The sequence below is a fragment of the Balaenoptera musculus genome, chromosome 10 (genome assembly GCF_009873245.2).
Source record: "Balaenoptera musculus isolate JJ_BM4_2016_0621 chromosome 10, mBalMus1.pri.v3, whole genome shotgun sequence".
Lineage (NCBI taxonomy): Eukaryota > Metazoa > Chordata > Mammalia > Artiodactyla > Balaenopteridae > Balaenoptera > Balaenoptera musculus.
The window spans coordinates 81,777,453-81,799,393 of NC_045794.1; the positions used below are offsets into that span (position 1 = coordinate 81,777,453).

The 21,941-nt window shown below is 43.0% G+C and overlaps 1 protein-coding gene across 11 annotated transcripts in view; it reads right to left on the minus strand.

Annotated features, from left to right (window-relative positions):
- ANKS1B (ankyrin repeat and sterile alpha motif domain containing 1B) overlaps positions 1-21,941 on the minus strand; it is a 953,137-nt gene that overhangs the window by 17,535 nt on the left and 913,661 nt on the right. For all 11 annotated transcript variants that reach the window (XM_036866270.1, XM_036866272.1, XM_036866271.1 and 8 more), the window contains 2 exons: positions 20,839-20,925; positions 12,427-12,564 (listed from right to left, as the gene is read on the minus strand). In XM_036866270.1, coding sequence (XP_036722165.1) covers positions 12,427-12,564; positions 20,839-20,925 — 225 coding nt within the window. The remainder of the gene's footprint in view (positions 1-12,426; positions 12,565-20,838; positions 20,926-21,941) is intronic.

The window sequence follows — 21,941 nt, forward strand, 5'->3', positions numbered from 1 at the left end:
AGCCGTGCTAGGTTTGATCCCTGCACCAAATCAGACCACCTGTCAACTTGAACCACATTCTACTTCCTCTCATACAGATGATAAAGCAGTGGTAGCAGCAACTACCACATGACATTGTTAACTACACCCCAGAGACCAGCTAAGGGCCTGACGTGGATTATCTAATCCTCACAACCACCTTGTAGAGGAGGAATTATCATCCCCATTTTATGTGTGAGAAACTCATGATTAGTGAGATTAACTTGGCCAAGTTCACACAGCTAGTCAGGGGCAGAGCCAGGATTCAAACCCAAACCTGACTTTAGATAAGACAGTGTTTTGTGCCACTGGGCTGTCCTGCCTTATTGCTTTCATAAGTCTGTTGGTGTTCTGCCTCCACTTTCACTGAAGGACCCTCTGAGGAACCATCTTGTGTTTTGGAGATTCAGCATATGAATGTTGGTGAAGACACCATCACACAATATCCCCTCCTGGAGACCCAGGACAAAAAGTTCTTTCACCATCGCATCAAAAAAACCCCAAAAAACCTAGAAATAAACCTACCTAAGGAGACAAAACACCTGTACTCCGAAAACTGTAAGATGCTGATGAAAGAAATTGAAGATGACACAAAAAGATTGAAAGATATACCATGTTCTTGGATTGGAAGAATCAATATTGTTAAAATGACCATACCTCCCAAAGCAATCTACAGATTCAATGCAATCCCTATCAAATTACCAATGGCATTTTTCACAGAACTGGAAAAAAAATTTTAATTTCTGTGGAAACACCAAACACCCCAAATAGCCAATACAAAAAAAAAAAAAAAAAAAAAGAGAAAGAAGAACAGAGCTAGAGGAATCAGGCTCCCTGACTTCAGACTATATGACAAGCTACAGTAATCATAACAGTATGGTACTGGCACAAAACAGATACATAGGACAATGGAACAGAATAGAGAGTCCAGAAATAAACCCACACACTTGTCAATTAATCTACAACAAGAGGCAAGAATATACAATGGAGAAAGGACAGTCTTTTTTCAATAAGTGGTGCTGGGAAAACTGGACAGCTACATATAAAAGAATGAAATTAGAACATTCTCTAACACCATATACACAAATAAACTCAAAATGGGTTAAAGACCTAAATGTTAAGACTGGTACACTATAAACTCCTAGATACTATAAAATTCCTAGAGGAAGACATGGGCAGAACACTCTTTGACATAAATTGCAGCAATTTTTTTGGGGGGGTCCATCTCCTAGAGTAATGGAAACAAAAGCAAAAGTAACAAATGGGACTAATTAAACTTAAAAGCTTTTGCACAGCACAGGAAACCATAAACAAAACTAAAAGACAACTTACGGAATGGGAGAAAAATTTGCAAACAGTGTGACCGACAAGGGATTAATTCCAAAATGTACAAACAGCTCATACAGCTCAGTATCAAAAAAACCACAAACAACCCAATCAAAAAATGGGCAGAAGACCTAAACAGACATTTCTCCAAAGAAGACATACAGATGGCAAACAGGCACATGAAAAGATGTTCAACATTGCTAATTATTAGAGAAATGCAAATCAAAACTACAACGAGGTACCACCTCACACCAGTCAGAATGGCCATCAACAAAAAGTCTACAAATAATAAATGCTGGAGAGGGTGTGGAGAAAAAGGAACCCTTCTACACTGTTGGTGGGAATGTAAATTGGTGCAGCCACTATGGAGAACAGTATGGAGGTTCCTTACAAAAACTAAAAATATAGTTACCATATGATCCAGCAATCCCACTCCTGGGCATATATCCGGAAAAGATGAGAACCCTTATTTGAAAAGTTACATGCATCCCAATGTTCATAGCAGCACTATTACAATAGCCAAGACATGGAAGCAAACTAAATGTCCATTGAGAGATGAATGGTTAAAGATGTGGTACATATATACAATGGAATATAACTCAGCCATAAAAAAGAATGAAATAATGCCATTTGCAGTAACATGGATGGACCTGGAAATTATCATACTAAGTGCAATCAGACAGAGAAAGACAAATATCATATGATATCACTTATATGTGGAGTCTAAAAAAATGATACAAATGAACTTATTTACAAAACAGAAATAGACTCACAGACATAGAAAACAAAATTATGGTTACCAAAGGGGGAAGGAGGGATAAGTTAGTAATTTGGGATTAACAGATACACGCTACTATATATAAAATAGATAAACAACAAGGACCTACTATATAGCACAGGGAGCTATATTCAATATCTTGTAATAACCTATAATGGAAAAGAATATGAAAAAGAATAGATATATATGTATATATATATAACTGAATCACTTTGCTGTACACCGGAAACACTGTAAATCAACTATGCTTCAATTAAAAAGAAAAGTTCTTTCAGAATCACTCTCATTGAAGTTTTGTCTTCTGAGAGGATGGGGTATACTCACCCAAGAAATATCAAGCATATAATGACTGTGTTTTCCTACTTGCCTTGACCTCCAGGAAGCTCAGAGCCAAATCTGTGGCTCAGTTCTAGTAACTATGTAGAATTCTGTGGTTTGCAGGTTGATGTTAAAACTTTCCCCTGGGTCTTGAGCTTCCTTTTAGTGTGTATTTTCCCTACTTCAGATCTATGTGTATCTATCTATATTTTCAGATTTAACATACCTATTCATGTAGGCTGCCGTAAGTCCTTTATGGAAGGAGGCATAGTATAAATGGTGGTTGTTTGTTCACTTAAACATTTATTCGACAGCTTATTTTGTTTAACCCATTACTGAAAAAATGGCTGACAAGGTACATCAGACACGAGTCTCACATCATCTGGTGAAAGTGACAAAAAAGGAAGTGTGCTGAGGAGAGAGGGGACACCACAGGGAGAGAGGCCCTGCTGGCTTAGGCTGGGACGCCGCTGTTTACAAGTGGACCATTCTGATCTGTCTGCAGGCACTTTCCATTAGCATTAAAAAAAACAAAAAACCAAAAACACTACATTTTAGTGACTAAAATTGAAGGAACAAATAATTGTATTCCATAGTCTCAGAAAGCTACAGGACCTGAATATCCTTTGGCTCCTGGGGGCCAGCAGAAGCAATTCCTGAGGTCGGCAGAGGCTATCCGCACCTGAAGAGGGTGCAAACAGACATTCAAGGAAAAAAGGGCTGTATCTGTGCAAAGAAGCCTGGGGTGTTAAGAGGAGCCTCAGAGGTCTACTACACCAGTGTCAGTGAGTAAAGACCACGCCTGGATCACCTACATGGGCTACGTCTGCCCTGGGCTGCCTGCCTCTGTACCTACCACTGCCACTGAGGAGATGGCACTGAGAGGGGGTCTGGTCCCGGTGACCTTTAGGTCCCTCTCCACCTGGGAGCTCCAGGGTTCTCTGATTAGACGCTGTTGTCTGTCTTTTACCCAACCAACAACGGCTTCAGTTTAGCGATGTATGTACAGCTGATGCCATGTTAAATAGTAGCACATTCCCCAAAGGCTGGACTGCAGGTCTCAACAATCCACCAGCCAGTGCACAGAGGTGCAGTGACCACGGGGCTGGCTTCCACCACAGGGGATGTCCTCACAGCAACGCTCACCCCAAAACTATTCTAAATGGCCAAGTATTTTGTCTATTATTAAATGGCTTTTATTCTTAACAATATGCCCGTTCCCCACCTCTCCCTTTGCCTGGTGAGTTACTGCTCAACCTTGAAGATGCACCTGGGGCATTACGTCTTCCAGGAGCCTGCTCTGAATCCCCTTCCCCGACACCCCAGGCTGCGCCAGGTGCCCTCCTCAGGTGGGCACAGCTCCACTGACTGTAAAGAATTTATTAGGATTTTCTCTTTACAGGTCCAAATCCCCCAGCCGGCTGAGCTCCTTGAGGGCTCTCCTCTCATTTGACTGCATCTCTAGGGCTTAGGACATATCAGGTGCTCAATAAATGTTGGAGGAACTGAAAAAAGGACGCTGCCCGGTAGGTCCCTAAGATAAGAGGACTTGCACCCCAAGGGTAAGATACGGGTGCCTGTGGATGGCCACAGCGCATTCTTCCCTTCTATCTTCTCTCCACAGGTAGATCCTGGCTGAACAAATGCTGAACCAGTGCAGGGCACGCCCTTTGGGCCTAAAGATAAAGGAAAGTGTTTTCAATACGGGTCTATGGTGGGGCCTCCAGAAAGAAGCCACATTTCTCCTCTGGCTGTATTTTGCTTGTACATCTTGTTTTTTAAGAGGCAGGGTAGGTTTCATCTACCACTTGCTTCACCCACGTCTTGAGGCAAAAATAACTGAGAATATTCTGGCCATATTCACAGAATTCATTGACATTCCTTAGCTCTACCTACTTAGTTCTCTCAAGTACAAGTCAGAGATTAAGTCTTGATAGATTATATTTATAGAAACAAATACTGCCCAATCACAGGTCTTCAGCATTTAGAAATAAATATTAGGCATTCTGCTAAGATGCCTATCTAGTCCAGGGCTGACACAGCAACTGGATAAAATGCAGATAGTTTCTTTAGGGCTAATTCCAGCTAACTAAAAGAATCATGAAATTAATATTTCTCTCTAAATATAACAGGGGTACATGTAGAAATTTTTGAAAATATGTAAAGAAGAAAATTAAAAATCACCTGCAAAATTCTACTGCTGGGATATAGCCACTGCTACATTTTGGTTTCTTTTCCTTTTACATTTGTATATATCCACAAATACTTTTATAAGCTATATGAATATTTATGTGAATTTAAAAACAAAATTAGAATGATATTTAAGTGCAGTTTCATGAGTTGCTTTTTCATGCAACATTAAATCATGAATGGTTTTTGCACGCCATTAAATGGTCTTCAAAAACCAGATTTTTAAAGGTGGCAGAGCATTCCACTGCATCTGCTAAGGTTTCACGTCAAGTACATGAGTGTCATCAGCTCAGTGAAAGACTAAGAAAGGCTTTCTTATAAAGTTCCAGGTTCTCTGTAGCAATCACGTACTCACGCCTGGTGGTCGCCTGTCCACATGGAACCACAGTCTACAGTGCCTGGACAGCAGACCTCTCACACCCATGCTGGAGGGGCTGGCCTGCCGGGGCAGAAGGGGAACACAATCCATCTTTGCCCTGTTACTTGGCAGGGACTTGGGGAAAGGGTGTGCAGAAGAGAGACTTGCTGGATTTCAACTCCTTGCCATTCTTCGAAAGTAAAAGCTCCTAGCAGAAGCTACAGTAACCCTTCGCCAACTTGTGATGCCTCCAAAGGGGCATTTATCACATTCAAGACCCTTCTTACCTACCAAGTTTTAACCCTTGTTGAAAATCTTTCTCAAATGGACAAGACAGTTGATAAAAATGACTTTTTCTCTGCTTATGGCAGATGACTAATGCCTCACCTCATCCTTCCAAAGTGCATTAACGAATTGTCAGGCCTCCAAGATGCCCACATGTTCATACAAACTCAACGTTCAGCTTCCAGCCCCTGTGCCCCTCCTCTGGGAGCCCTCCCCCTGCTGGGGCCAGCAAAACTGCAGGAGAGCACGGGCAGGATTTTACTGCAACCATTCGCTATGTCCCTGCTTCTCCCTCTGAACTCGGACATCCTGGAGAGCAGCGCGGTGTGCCTGCCTCACGGCAGGCACTCAATAAATGCAGAAATGTATTTGATACAGACTTGGACTCTTCCCCTCAGGTGTGGGATACCGCTGCAGCAAACGTATGTTGTAAACCGAAAACTGGGACATAAATCCTCCCACAGGTCTGACGAGAAAGAACATAACCACCCCCGTAACCGCTGTTGCTGCTCTCCTGCCCTTAGAAGCTAAGACTGACTGAACACCACGTGCTGGACACGGACGTGTGTCATCTCACTTACTCCTTACGGTAGCCCTAGGCAGCGGGTACTGCTGTTCTCTCTGTTTTACAGATGAGGAAACTGAGGATTACAGGCATTCTTGCCCAAACTATGAAACTAAGAAGTGCCGACCTGGGATTCAAAACCAGGCTGAGGGCTTCCCTTGTGGCGCAGTGGTTGAGAATCTGCCTGCCAATGCGGGGGACACGGGTTCGAGCCCTGGTCTGGGAGGATCCCACATGCCGCGGAGCGACTGGGCCCGTGAGCCACAATTACTGAGCCTACGCGTCTGGAGCCTGTGCTCCGCAACAAGAGAGGCCGCGATAGTGAGAGGCCCGCGCACCGCGATGAAGAGTGGCCCCCGCTTGCCGCAGCTGGAGAAAGCCCTCGCACAGAAACGAAGACCCAACACAGCCATAAATAAAAACAAACAAACAAACAAACAAACAAACAAACAAAAAAAACAGGCTGATTCTAAAGGCGTCACCCCTAGACATGACATTTGATTTTCAGTTCTTTGGGAGGGGGCTATAATGAATATGTGTACGAATGCTGCAAAACAACCTGTGGAAAAAAATCAGAATGACTACTTTCTAACTTCATAGAAAATGGGATTGATTTAAAGCCCTGATAACATCCATCTGCCTCACCCCTCAAAAAAATACGGATGAAAGAAAAAAAGAGTGACTATTATTCTCTTAATATTCACCCATCTTTGGCTTTATCGCTTAGTTAATTCTCAACGATTTATGCCAATGGAGAGGAAGTATGGATAAATGTAACCCAGCAGTGTTAATCTATTTTTTTTTTGGGCGGGGGAGGAGGTGGTATATAACGGCCATAGGACTGGGAGTGCTGCCGTGGTTTTTTTTTTTTTTTTTTTTTTTTTAATTTTTATTTATTTGGCTGCACTGGGTCTTAGTTGCAGCATACGGGATCTAGTTCCCAGACCAGGGATCGAACCCAGGCTCCCTGAATTGGGAGCTCAGAGTCTTAACTACTGGACCACCAGCGAAGTGCCATTTTTATTCAATCACTCCTGCCACTGACTTGATGAGTTTCAGGTGCTGCAAGGGGCCAGGGAAAGGCTTCTACTTAAGTGTAGGTTGCTACTTTGTACGTGGGAGACTAGCCAGGGAAAGTGTTACAGTCCCATCTTAAGGGCTCTATGCACTTTAGCATTTTCTTACATTGCCATTTATTTTCATAGTATCATAGTCCAACAGGTTGAGGGCCATTTTCAGGTGGAAAAAATGAGAAACAGAATGAAAGAGACCACCTACCTCCACATACAGTATTAATTTCATTGTCAGAGGTCAACTAACATCAATGATAACAGAAGTTCTTTTGCACTTGTAAATTCCCACTCTGTGGGACAATCTCTGCAACATAAGCCATAAGTACTTTCCGTTCAGAACCCCACGAAAAGAATCTCCGAGTTTAAGAAAGGGAGAAATGGGTGAAAGTGGTCAAAAGGCACAAACTTCCAGTTATAAGATAAATAAGTCCCAGGGATGCAATGTACAGCATGGTGACTATAGTTAACAGTACCGTACAGGCATACCTTGTTTTATTGCACTTTGAAGATATCGCTATTTAAAAAATTGAAGGCTTGTGGCACCCTGCATTGAGCAAGTCTACTGGCTCCATTTTTCTGATAGCATTTACTCATTTTGTGTTTCTGTGTCCCATTTTGGTAATTCTGGCAAGATTTCAAACTTTTTCATTATGATTATATTTCTTACGGTGAACGGTGATCAGATCTTCGATGTCACCATTACAAACAGATTATGACTCGCTGAAGGCTCAGATGATGGTTAGCAGTTTTTAGCAATAAAGCATTTTTAAATTAAGGCATGTACATTGCTGTTTTAGACATGATGGTATTGCACACATAACAGGCTACAGTACAGTGTACACATAATTTTTATACGCACTGGGAAACCAAAAAATTCATGTGACTTGCTTTATTGTGATATTCGATTCATTGCAGTAGTCTGGAACAGAACCTGCCGTATCTCTCAGGTATGCCTGTATTGTACATTTGAAAGTTGCTGACAGAGTAGATCTTAAAGTTCTTATCACACACACACACACACACACACACACACACACACACACAAAATGTGTAACTATGTGAGGTGACGGATGTTAACTTGTGCTGATCATTTTGCAGCGCATACATATATCAAATCCTTATGCGGTACATCTAAAACGAATACAGTGTTATATGTCGACTTTATCTCAATAAAACTGGAGAAAAATAAAGGGCTCAGGAATCTCACTTTCATTAAACTGATCATGACAGAGTGGTTGACTCTGGTGTTCTTCTTCCCCTGCGCTCAGGTTTGCTGGTACCTAGTGATGGAGAAGGACTATAAAATGCTGTCCCCCTGCTGACCACGGTTTCCTGCATTTTGTCATCTCTGTTTCTCCAGTTTAGATCCTTTCACGGCCCACATTCAGCCAAGAAAGCACAGGAAAGAGGGAGCCTCGTCTCCCCCACGCACCGCCCACCGGCATCAAGACTTTGACATTCTCTACACATTCCACAACCAGTCTAAGCCGTATACACTGAAGGTGACAGAATTTGGGAGTTGCAAGTAAGAGAAAAATGAGCATGGCTAAAAATATCAAAGACTGCAAACATGTTCTTTATAGAGAAGTGAGAGTTAGCCAGGGTTTAGCGGCAGTCATGGCTTTTAATGCTATTTAAACAAAATAAACCTTTCATATTTTAGAACTAGTGAATGAGGTCCCTCCCAGATTTTTAAAATAAATCTGACAGTCCCACAGAGAATGCATCAAAATCTTTCTAATCTACCTATCTCCATTCTATGTCCTAGAAATCTAGACTGAGTGAATAACACATAGAAGATGACAGTTGCCAAATGATCTTGGTTACATCTATCTCTTTCCTATGGTGGCCTTTTAAGGATGATCACTGCAGCCTTGGGCTCTGGTGGCCGCTGAAATACCCATTCTCCCTCTTGTCATCTCAGCAGCATGGATTTCCCCTTCATTCATTTGAGATAAGAGTGGAGAAGAGAGAAGCTGAATCCGTTGTTTTAAGCCTTATAACTCCTGGTCTTGTAACACATTCTTTTTTCCTACACAGCCCTACTCTCTTCCCCCAAGTTTTCACTGCCTGGAAGGTGGAGGCTGGGCAGCCTCTTGTTCTGTAGTGGGTGAAATGTGTCCCACTGGGGAGGTGACTAGAAATCAGCTGCCACCAGCTGAGTCTAGACTAGTGAGTCTAGAATGCAGAGTAGGTCTGGAGCACGCCGGTAGGTACATACTGGCTTTTCTTGGGAACCCTAATTCCCTTTCTGCTCTAGTCTTTTAAAATTTTCATCTACCTGTCATTAAAAACTGAAAATATCACAAGCTGAATTTAGCATAGATTCTAAGTCATGGAAACAAGCTTAGAGAAGATAAAGCGTAACATTTCCTGAAGTGTGTTCTGTAGCACGCCACCTCCGTGAGAAGCTCTCCCCAAAAGAGGCTACCACGGCCAAATGAACTTGGGAAACCAGGGTCACTCCACCCCCTCCCAGTGTCTGAGCCTATTAAGGGCTCCACAAGGTCCCAGAGTAAAGGAACTACATTAAATTCACATGCTCCCTTCCAAGACCACAGGATTTCTATGGGAAAAATGCTCTGAGTTTCAAATCCAACTCTCAGTAAACTGGAAACCTCCTAGACATCATTGGGTTTTCTTGGTGATAAGAAATATTCATAAAAACTTCTTGCGACCCATAAAAGATCTACAAGGTCAAAGTAGCAATAACTGCAATTAAAAATGTACATGTACTCATACACATCAGCTGAAAGACTAAATGTATACTTAAGGTATTCTTTTCTTTTCTTTTGCCATTTGGGCAGCCTGGGGGACTGATTCATACCAAAAGAATTTTAAGGCTTCAAGACTGGACTGAATATTGAACTGCCCTACATAAAGATACAAAATCCATGCTCAAAGAGGTTTTTTTTAGTGCAAGCAAAGCTTGGTGCATCTCAAAATTGCTCGAAGGCCCACGTCAAGGCTGGTGGCCTTTGTTACTATTTTTGAAGTTAGAAAAACTGTTCACCTAGAGAGGATTTAAATGGTCGATTTGTGGTGTAAGATGAAAATCCTCTGGAGCTGAAACCAGACTCCTAACCTAGTGAATGTCTACATTAAATCAAACATATGGATGAAAAGACAAAAGGTGAAGCAATTCTCCACTCGTTTTCCAAATGTATCAGGAACATCATGTTGATCTTAAAACTAAACAGTTGACTATTTTTTCCCCACATTTCACTTCTGTATTCTGGCGTCACATATACACACACTAAAAAACTCAAGAGGCCAGATGGCCCACAGGTATCATTTTTAGCTTATTGCTCAATAGAGAACAATGTTTTGGATACTCTTATGAAGGCAAATTATATATTACTCTAAAACCAATTTAGAAAGAAATGCTGCAATACCCAAGGGAAGGGTGGAATTCATCCTGACAATACTGAAATACTAATGCTGACATTCAATGAAAACACTATATAGATGCAATATACCAATAGAAGGCCTACAGAGTCTATGCTTTCTTTCTATTGTTTCTATTTTATTTATTTTTTTCTTCTATTTTTTTCAATTCTTTCACAAGGGCAGTGGGAAAACTTCGGACCATAAGTACACTTCTAGAAAATCTATCTTATGTCTTTTAGCAGAAAAAGTCCAGGCTGTGAACTGTGAGGTCAGCAGGCAAGGAGAGAGAAGAGGTGGTGCGGGGGAAGCTAACAATGAACACGCCTTATTTATGAACGCTCTACAAACGTTCCTTCATTTCAATCCCAAAGAAAACCTGTAAGGTACAATCCCTGTGCCTGTTTTATAGACAAAGGAAATCAGGACTCAGAAAAGTCCTGCAACTCGTCTACGACCCGGGAGCAGGCAGCGAGTTGGGATGTGAACCCTGAGCAGCCTGTTCTATGACACCAAGGCAAATCCCAGAGGAAGGTGCATCACGCAAACCAAGATGTATGTGGATAGAATGGAACTTCGCTGTTTTAAGAAACAATTGTGGGACTTCCCTGGTGGTGCAGTGGTTGGGACTCCGAGCTCCCAATGCAGGGGGCCCGAGTCTGATCCCTGGTCAGGGAACTAGATCCCACATGCATGCTGCAACTAAGAAGCCTGCATGCTGCAACTAAGAAGCCTGCATGCCGCAACTAAGGAGCCCACCTGCCACAACTAAGACCTGGTGCAACCAAATAAATAAATATTTTTTAAAAATGCTAAAAAAAGAAACAATTGTTTTTCACAAGAATGACAAGTTATGTCTACGGCACCAGAAACCTAATGCTGACATGGCTTTAATCAACACTGTTGATCCCATGCAAACAAACGCATCCAGAGATATCTAGAGCAGACTTTGAGGGCTTGGCTTTACGGTCCTTACTGTTAACACAGACCACCTGTATATTATTCGCCTCATGCCTCTTAAAATAGAAAAAAAAATTAAAGGCACATAGCATTCTTTCCTGTTTTCAATCTTCAAAACTTGAAAGGGATGGGCCACATGCAGCCCGATACAACGTTCTGGGCATGAGCCTAACATCCCTTAGGATGGGGTAAATTCTGGGTTACTGCGGTCCTTGGTCCATGGGAGTTTGTCAGAACTAAAAATGATTGCTTCAAGCAGTCTTACCCATGACACTGAACTGTGGGCTGGCCTCTCAAGAATATATTATACTGCAATTTCTGTGTAATTCTTTAAACATGTGTATTTCAAAACTTGAGCAGAGCAGAATTGTCAAATTAAAGTGACATTTTAGAATTCTTCTGATTACAAATTATTTCATGGTTGTAGCTGTCTCTGTTCTGTCTGCTTCAAATTTAGAATGCCCGATGTACTACAATGGAGTTATCCTCAAGCAATTTGTACCATCTTGAAGGTATAAGAAGGAATACTTGTTATTTTCTAGAATTGCTTCCATTTTCCAAGTTTGTAATATATGGGCTAGTTTTTAGACTTAATGACAAATAGGACTATAGGTAGTGTAACACCATAAGGACGTCATTACAAGACTAACTTCTGAATATGGGCCATATTCAAATGGACCAAACCTTGCTGTTCCCAATTATTATTTATAAATGTCTAATTTAACTACTATTCAATATAGAAAACCACAAATATTGTATGAGGCACTAAATTTATTTTTCCTCCAAACAAACCTAGACTATCATGCCCTACTACTTAGAAATGGCTACCAAAGAAACCAACAGACATAGCAAAGGAACAGAAAGGCTGGAAGACATTGACTATATTTTAGTACCAGAGAAAGAAAGGAACTCGTCTGATATGAAAAGTGAGGTTAGTAACTGAGCAATGACGGTTCAGATACTGGATAGAAGTGGAGTTCTAAATTTAATGAATGAATGAAAAATATAGAAAAAACTCAGAAAAGCTGAGTCTGCAAAATACCTTACACCAGGTATACCTTAAAACTTGGTAAACAAGCCAAACATCTAAATTGCAAGCTGGGCTTTCAATAAAGTCCAGGTATATTCAGGGCAATATTTAGTCTGTCCAAAGAGGGTAGTTACTCACCACATCGAAGGCAGTAAACACGTGACAGTAGTGGTGATTGGACTTCAAATCTTTTGTGATATAAGCGAATGTTGAGAGGTCTTCTGGGTCCTGGGCAGCACAGGAGATATTACGAATTTCATGTTCGGCAATTATGTTCTGGAAGAAATGACACAAACGACCTTTGTTTTCCTCTGCAAACCAGCATATATTAGAACCAAGGCAAATGATCTGGGAAGCAGTTGCTTTCCCTCGTCCTAGAATGTTCTAGAGTAGCAACATTCAAAGTGATTCAACATACTATCCGTGGGCAAAGGTACACCAGGTCTGGAAGGAATGCTTTCGTTTAATTAAAAACAACCTAAAATAGTCCTGTCCTGGAGCAGCAGTTCTCACATGGTGCTGTGTGCAGAAGCAGTCTGGGTGGCAGACACTTAAAAAAAAAATAGTAACTACTAAGCATTTTACTGTTTCCATTTTCCATGTAGAGTCAGCGCTGCCTCCTGCTAACTCTGTCTGGAAAGGATCACCTGCCATGTTGTTCTGCCTGCCGGGAGGCTGATCCCTCACCATCTTTTACCTGTTGTCTTGTGCCTGGCCCCTAGCTCCCCAGAGCCAAGGCAGGCAGGCGAGGGCGCGTCAAGGCGCTCTCTCATGAAGACTCCGTGGAGACTAAGGTGTAAGGGTGGGATGAGGGAAACACCACGCTGCACGCTAGATGCAGCGCCCCGCGGATGACAACACTTTGCTAACTATACCCGCTGTGTATAATTATGAGTGGGTGCTGCGGTTATCCTCATCATCAGCTCACAGGTGGTGAAACCAGTACTCAGACAGTGTAAGTTATGCAGGGCAGGTAGTGGAACTGGGCCTGAAATTATGTTGCAATACCTCTCAGCCCCATCTCTCGCTCACTGGTTTAACATAATTTCATTTTTTTCTCTCGGCTAGCACTTTTTCATGCCATCTCCCTGCCAGACCCCTCATCCCAACCTGCCTCTAAGAATAATCGGTGGGAGGTAACTGAGGAAAGGGTTAAATACCATTATCCCGAAGCACAAAATAACCAAGGAGCATCATCTGGGCTGCAAACCCAGCCAGAAACTTCTTTTGATACACTGATGTATTTCAGAAGCAAAAGATTTCACATAATCATGCAAACATTTCTTAACCTCACAATATCCCATTTATGTTTTTGCAGTTGTCATAGATCTAAAACCCTCAATGCTTTAGTTACCCTAATTGCTTTGTAACTGCACAGTCTTAAATAACCTGAGCGAATATAATGCTCCGTGTATACCCATCAATGCCTAAAAATGCTTACAAAATGCCCTTTCCTGCCAGCGCCCCCAGCAAGTACTTCACACCCCTCACTCTACTGAGCTGTGTGGTTGGTAAGCAATTACAGAATTAACACATAAAAGAAAATTAAATTAAGACATTCTTCACAGTGACCCTGTATGTTGACGCTACATGCAGCGCTGTCAAAAATAACTCAAATTGAAATCAGAATCCCATAAACAAGTAACATCCTATCGCAAGACAGAGTTTCAAAATAGAAGGTCCTGATCCTCTTCTGGCACCCAGATAGCATTTCTTCAAGGAGAAAACTAAATTAGGAACTCGTGAGTCTTAAATTTAAAATTAATGAGATCTGCGTGGTCTTCATATGTACGATGTTAGCAGGTGCTGAGAGCCTCCACCATCATTTTAATTGGGGGCTGCTATTACTTCGGGAAGTCTGTGGATTTGGTCTCACCTGTCCAGGATCCACTATTACTGAAAATAGAGCATTGGCTCCAACTTCTAACTAAATTGGCATTTTGTGTTCTTGAGATTTTTTTACTAGCATAAGGTTGATCAACTTCTCGGGAAAGTGTTAACAGTGAAAAGTGCCCTGTGATTTTTATTGCACTGAATTCCCTGAATCTTGCCAATTCACAAGATGTCACTCCTGACAATTTTCAATGGTGTGTGACAGCACTGTGGCCCAGGGAAAAATTGTAAAGTAGGTAAAGTGTATCTTTGGAGATCTCTCTTAATCATGAACTGCATGTTTGCGTCCTCCCCAAGTTTGTATCTTGAAATTCTAGCCCCGCAGTGTGATGGTGCTTGGAGGTGGGCCTTTAGGATGTGATTAGGCCATGAGGGTGGAGCTCTTGTGAATGCAATTAGTGCCTTTACAAGACGAGGCAAGAGAGCTAGCTGGCTCTCTCTGCCGTGCGAGGACACAGCAGAAAGATGGCCATTTATGAAGCAGGGAATGGGGGCTCTCATCAGACACTGAATCTGCTGGTGACTTCATCTTGGACTTCCAGCCTCCAAAACTGTGAGAAATAAATATTCATGGTTTAAGCAACCCAGTCTATGGTAATTTACTACAGCACTACGACATTTTTCCTCTTTCTGGATCCTCCCTCCCAATTTTCTGGAAACCGGCCCCCTCTTCTCTAATCTCCAGGAGCCCAGGGCTGTCTTTTAACTCTGAGGCCTGCCCTCCTCTGTGTTGCTCCATGTCCCCAAATCAGCCTCCTCTCCCACTGTTGAAACTTTTATTCCTCTGTTCCCATGGTCTAAACTAGAGGAAAGGCAAGCTAATAAAGATATTCTACAATCAGTTAAGAATAACTCATGTAACTGGCACTCAGTCATCCTAATTGGTACTTAAAAAATTTGCTTTTAAATGAATTCATAGCAATGGACTGTGTAGGGAGGTATTTTGAACAGAACTTCCTGATATATCCGTGGTGCTAGAATGTGGTGAGGACCTGGGATCTCACTACTGATGTAACTGAGCAAGGGCCTTCTCAGGACATACCCCTCCCTCATGTCCTCTGCTGTACCTCCTCTCAGAAGTACCCAGATAATAGTATCTCATGCATATTCCCTGAGTTTTTCAGATGCTCCAAAAGGAAGAAATTAACTACTGATGATTATGAGCATGTAGCCCCCAGACCTTCCAGTGCCTAAGGATTGATCACCATCAACCAATCAGAAAACTGTGCACGAGCTGATCACATACCCTGGGACGCCCCTCCCTCATTTGGTCTTTAAAAATGTTTTGCTGAAACCCTTTGAGGAGTTTGGGGGTTTTTTGGGCATGAGCCACCCATTCTCCTTGCTTGGCCCTGCAATAAACCTTTCTCTGCTCCAAACTCTGACGTTCGGTTTGCTTCGCCTCACTGTGCATCGGGCACACAAATTTGCGTTAGGTAACACTGAGACACTGCCATCAGTCTGCACTGCCCACCTCTGCAGAACAGCGAGGCTAGTTCTCTATGTGTACGATGATTCCAAGACTAAGGATACTACAGCTGTAGATGGAATGGAGACTGCACAGTTGTTTCCTCCTGGGAGAAGTCAAGGGAGGATACATTCCACCCTGTCATTAGTGGCTCCTCCATAAATTAAAAGCTGACATCTTCATGAGGTACAGGTGATGTTCCTCAGTTTACAGTGGACGCCTTTATGCGGCTGAGCCTCCATATCTAAGCATGTTCTAAGGAGACGAGGACTTTTAAAAGGCTCAAGCCAGGACTGGGGTTACCCTGCCGCTTCTTTGGCTAGAAAATTTGGCAGCTCAGTACCCTTCAACAGGGAGAGATTCTTTTTCTTGTCTGTTGCCTTTCCTCATGTAGAGAAATAGCTAAAGAGGTATCTGGCTGGTGGGTGTAGAAGAGACTTGTTTGGTTCAGCCAATTAAGAGAGACGGTCTCAGAAGGGGGTGTGATAACGAAGTGATGGAGCCTAGAAACTGGCCTCTCCCTGCTTCCCTCGCTCCTGACTATGACAGGTAGGGCCCTTCTCTGAGTCTCCTCCGCAGGCCAGGCCTTTTCTGAGGGAGACAATGCAGCACCCCTCCAGAGAGCGCCCCCCACAGAGAGGCAGCAGCCCTGGTCGAGGGCGACCTGGAGGAGACCTGCAGAGAGGGTGGTGCAGATAAGAACGGCACACACTCTTAATTTGACTCTGAGCTTTTTAGAAATATGTGCTATAAAAAACAACTGGCACTTGTTTAGGCAAAAGTTCCAAGTTAATCTGTGCCTAAAAAAATAGCATAAGCCCTGTTTGAAGCTGACATTCAAAACAAACAAACTGGGCTTCCCTGGTTGCGCAGTGGTTAAGAATCCACCTGACAATGCAGGGGACACGGGTTCGAGCCCTGGTCCGGGAAGATCCCACATGCCGCGGAGCAACTAAGCCCGTGCGCCACAACTACTAAGCCTGCGCTCTAGAGCCCACGAGCCACAACTACTGAGCCCACATGCCACAACTACTGGAGCCCGTGCACCTAGAGCTCGTGCTCCACAACAAAGAGAAGCCACCGCAATGAGAGGCCCACGCACTGCAACGAAGAGTAGCCCCCGCTCGCTGCAACTAGAGAAAGCCCGCGCGCAGCAACGAAGACCCAACACAGCCAAAAATAAATATAAAATAAATAAATTAAAAACAAACAAACTAACAAACCAACCCAGGCACTGCACTGTTCCTAATTTAGCTGGATGAGAAGACTGAGGAGGGGGTCAGAGCATGAAGGCAAAATGCAACCCACGCTCAGCCAAGCACTGGACGTGGGGATGGTGTCACCTGTTGGAAGACCCTGCTGATCTGAAGATGGGTCTGGAACTGAGCAGTTGTAGCCCTCTTGGCAGAATGCCATGCTAGAGTACCTCTGGGCTATGGATCTACAGAAAGCTGGTGTGATTTACCTATAACATTTTAGTATAAATCTAACCCAAGTTCCATTTTTAATTCAAGATCATTTTCCGCTTCTTCCTTCTTATCAGGTTTAGTGATTCATTTCCCAAGTTGCTAGGTAACAGGTTTACAAGTTTACAACTAGGCACCTAACCTTTCCCCATGAACTCAGCCAAAGCTGCTACTTTATATTAGAGTAAAATGAAAGAAGTGCTTTGCTGGAGGGTTCATCTTTCACACAGTCTAATGGGGGCTAATAGGAGTGGAAGAGTCATTAACACCTAATTAAGTATCCACTGCACTTCAAACGAATTGGTGGAAGGTAGCATGGAGTTAAAGTGCAAAAGTGTTAGGTTAGGGAGTGGGAAAGTCAAGTTTTAGTCCTTCTCCATGACCAGCTAGCTGTGTGACTGCAGAGCAGTCACTTAGTGAAGGTCTGAGGCCTTCGATTACTCTACGCGTCCAGTGCAGGCTGAACACCCCCTCTATCTGACCAGGGTAGGGTTACAGAGATGCGGCGGTTAGGAGAGGACTGTTTAACAGTAAAGTACAGGGGACGTCCCTGGTGGCACGGTGGTTAAGAATTGCCTGCCAACGCAGGGGACATGGGTTCGAGCCCTGGTCCGGGAAGATCCCACATAATGTGGAGCAACTAAGCCCGTGCGCCACAACTACTGAGCCTGTGCTCTAGAGCTCGTGAGCCACAACTACTGAGCCCAAGTGCCACAGCTACTGAAGCCTGTGCGCCTAGAGCCTGTGCTCTGCAACAAGAGAAGACAGTGCAATTAGAAGTCCGTGCACTGCAACAAAGAGTAGCCCCCGCTCGCCACAACTAGAGAAAACCCATGTGCAGCAACGAAGACCCAACGCAGCCAATAAATAAATAAATAAATAAATAAATAAATAAATAAAATAGATTAATTTAAAAAAATGATGAGCATTTGAAAAAAAAAAAGAAAACATCAAACATGAACAATAAGCTGTGACTTCTGGTTGTGTCTTACTACAGGCTTAGTGCTCACAAGCACCTCAAATTGTGAGGTCTTCACAGATGTCTATGAATCACAAGTCCTTCACTTCAAATCAAAGTGGCTCCCCCCAGATGCTTCCCAGGGGAGGAATCTCTGGTACAAACTGAAAGCAGGACCTGGCGTTTATCAATCTGCTCCTTTCCTGCTGTGGGTATTAATTAGAGGCTGGTCTTTGTACAGGACCAAGTGGCACGCATGATGCCACTGCGGACACTGCAGGATGAGCACAGTTCCTTTCAGACCACAACCTGAGGACGATCCTTCAACACTGGCTCCTCTGCGTCCCCTGAAACCAGGCCTTCAGCCCTGGCTGGCGGTGTTTCTCAGCCTTCCCCAAACTCCACCAACGCAGCTCTACACTGTTTCTTTCTTCCACCTTCTAATACAAGCTCTCTGCTTTGGCTTCTCACACACCAACTCCTAAGACCACGGCCCCGAGTCACCCACCCTCTCCCTATCCACCATTAGACTGGGGTAGGTCACTACGTCACAGGACACTGGGATGGGAACCCTGTGCAGCCCCAGTATTGAAGTCGATGTCCCCAAATTCCTGAAAAAGCCAGGCACACGTTGTCATATAGTCATAGAGCGGTTGGCTCCACCTGCTACCAACATATGCACTTTGCCTTTGCTCTGGATTTTGAAAATAGGCTGAGGACCACACTGTAAGGACCTGAAAGAAATGCGGGCCTTCTTTATTTAGTGTCTTTATTCACACAACTATCTTTTGCATATCTTTCAGTGCTTAGATTTCCAGAGTAGTCATTAGTGAGCAGAGATCTATGAATAACTACTCATCTAAGTACTGGCAACTGAAGCAGAAGCATTTCCTCAAAGTCTGGGAGATCAAGATCTACAGCCCTTGATGTGTCTGTAAGCAAAATGCCACAGAGCCGACAGCGCTCTCTCCTTCCTCTGATGGTGGAGAGTGGGTTAGAGAGGATGCAATTAATACAGACACACCCAGTCATACCACCAGCTTCATGGGATGACAGCCTTAAGACTCTGGAAACTTCTCAGAGCAAATACCACTTGTTCAGAAACTGTCAGAATCCAAGCCTGCTATGGTTGTTAATCTAAGAGAGTGTCAAACTCAAAAGCTGATAACATATTGCCATTCATGGTTTTCAAGTGCAAATGGGGTAGAGACAGTTGCTCCAGGTTAGGTAAAAAAAAATCCAAATGCCAAAGCCTTTCTTGAAATTTAGATACAGTGATAGCAATGCTATCTTCAGTCAGAATTCCATAAAGTTTTGAAACTTTTAAAGCCAACTGACTATAACCTAGGGCTAAAGGAAGTTTGTGCACCAGCAACTAAAGTTGCTTCCAAGAAATAAAAAAGCAAATCAACTGGGATTTTTCTGATCAGAGTTTCCATAACTGTAATCTGACAGCTGTAACTGTCAATGACATATTGCCGGGTTGAAGCATCATTCCACGTAAGGCATCTGACTCTGAGTGTGCTTTGGATATCATCAACCAGCATGATGAGGCTGAGTTATCAGCTTTCTGCTTGAGTTTCAGAACTGCTTCTAAACCTGGGGGGTTGTTCTAAGTAGACTTGGGGAGCTTGGGCTTATCTGACTGCTGACGTAGCAATCTTCATTACAGAAAACAAATCGGGAAGGCTTTGAATTGGTGGAATCAGATGCTCAGGTTTATTATAGATGGTCAAGAGTCACTGCCCATGGGACGTTTCCCTGGATCTAAATCCAATTGCCGTGGTCCTAAGTTTCCATTGTTTAAATTCACCTGTTTCATGACTTCTGTTTCCTTTCTCCAGAATGGAGTGGGTCCAGCTGGGAGGACTAGATAGGCAGTCCAGAAAACAAATGGTGTTTACCAATGGGCATCACCTCATTTCCCCTATTTCTACACTTTATTGGTTGGAAGGATGTAAGACTGAAATGCAGGACTTGGGGGTTTTGGAGGAGGAGCAAGTCAGGTTTGAATTTATGGAGGGTGAGGGTGGTCATACCTGAGTTTTCTAGTCTAGCACCTGCACTGTCATCTTTGCCAAGAAAGGACACTTTTTAAGTATAATGCAACCCAGATGTCTACACTCGACCTTAGGGCCCACAAGCTGTTCCCACTGTGAGCACAACGTCACTGCAGAGTCACAGCACGGCCTGAGCTTCTTTTCTGATTGTCTCTCTTAAGAAAATAATACAGTTGGAACCCTCTCTTCCATCTCAATAGTTGAGAACAAAATGCAATTATATGATGTAAACGCCAGAGCATGGGTTCCTTGTGTTAGGTATTCATTACATACATCAAAAGAAAGGACAGGCCTATCTCTGGAGAAATGATAAGACAAATGTTCTAGCCCTTCACCTGGTAACACTTCCTCTGATGGAGGAATGATGACACTGGTACATTTTCACACTAGACATGATTTTTTTTCTGTTTTAATATTCTCTGGATCCAAAGGGACATGCCAGATACCGAGTGGCCACAGTCTACTAAGGAAGGTACCATGGAAAAGTGAAAGCAAAATATGTGTAGGAATCCTAGATCAAGCCCCCAAATGCAATGTGCCCCTCTTTGTGTGTGTGTGTATACAGTTGCGTTTAGGGAACATGAAGGTCAGGGGTGAGGAGTGATTAAAATGGGGGATGTTGGGTATGATGGGAAGCAAAGGATTTTAGATCATTTACTCAGGACTGTACCTGGTGTCTAAACCAAAGAGAGGTGCGGTACCCACCTTATTTGTTGCATCAATAAATTTGACTCCTTTATAAGAGACTGAAAGAATAATAGTAGGGACCTTCTTCATTTGCTCTGTAGACTTCTGAAATTAAAATTAGAAAGCTATTAGAGCAGTCTGTGTTCCATGGCAACTGTAGCACATAATTTTTTCTCTTGAAAGATAAAAATGAGCTCAAGTTAAAAACAATACACACACACATCAAACACACACCAAACACACTCTAATTTAAATGTATGTCTCTCTCCTCCTGGGCTTAGCTACTATGGTTTGGGTTTATAAAGTATCTGTTTTGCACTTGAGGATCTAAAAAGAGCTTGCTCTGCTGCTTCATGTGGGTGAAGGAATACGCCCTTTCCCTGACACCAAGGGGAGAAACGAACAGCTCTGTCCCCTATGCAATTTCAAACGACTATTCTTTTGACTAGAGTTAAGCCATGTCAGATTGAACTCTAAGGATGAGTTTAGCATTAACAAAATACATGCCACCTCTCCCCATTTCTTCCTAGTCTCTCTCTTTCTTCAAGGCACAAGGCGTGCCTAAATATGTACTTAAAATAGGGATTTAAAATACATCACTGTGGAGACTTCCCCGGCGGTCCAGTGGTTAAGACTTTCCCTTCCAATGCACGGGGTGTGGGTCTGATCCCTGGTCAGGGAGCTAAGATCCCACATGCCTCGTGGCCCAAAAACCAAAACATAAAAACAGAAGCAATATTGTAGCAAATTCAATAAAGACTTTAAAAATGGTCCACACACATCAAAAAGATCTTAAAAAAAAAAAAAACATCGTTGTGAATTTTTCTTGGACCTGGCCAAATCTATAAAAGCTGATAGTTTACAGCAGAATTGCTCATGGCCACATAGGATATAATACCACTCCATGACAACTGAGCCCTCTGGGGGCAGGCTGTATTTTAAGCCACAGCAAAACTGGACAGTCCAGGCAACCTACTTTACCATTTAGAGCTGCTGTGACCCCTTAGGCTAAGCTCTTAGGATAGATGTTCACAACGGCTGAACATGCTCACAGTTTGCAGCTTCTACGGTTTTATGCATCTGCAAAAAGTTTCTCTGTAATTTAGCATTTGCCTTTTCTG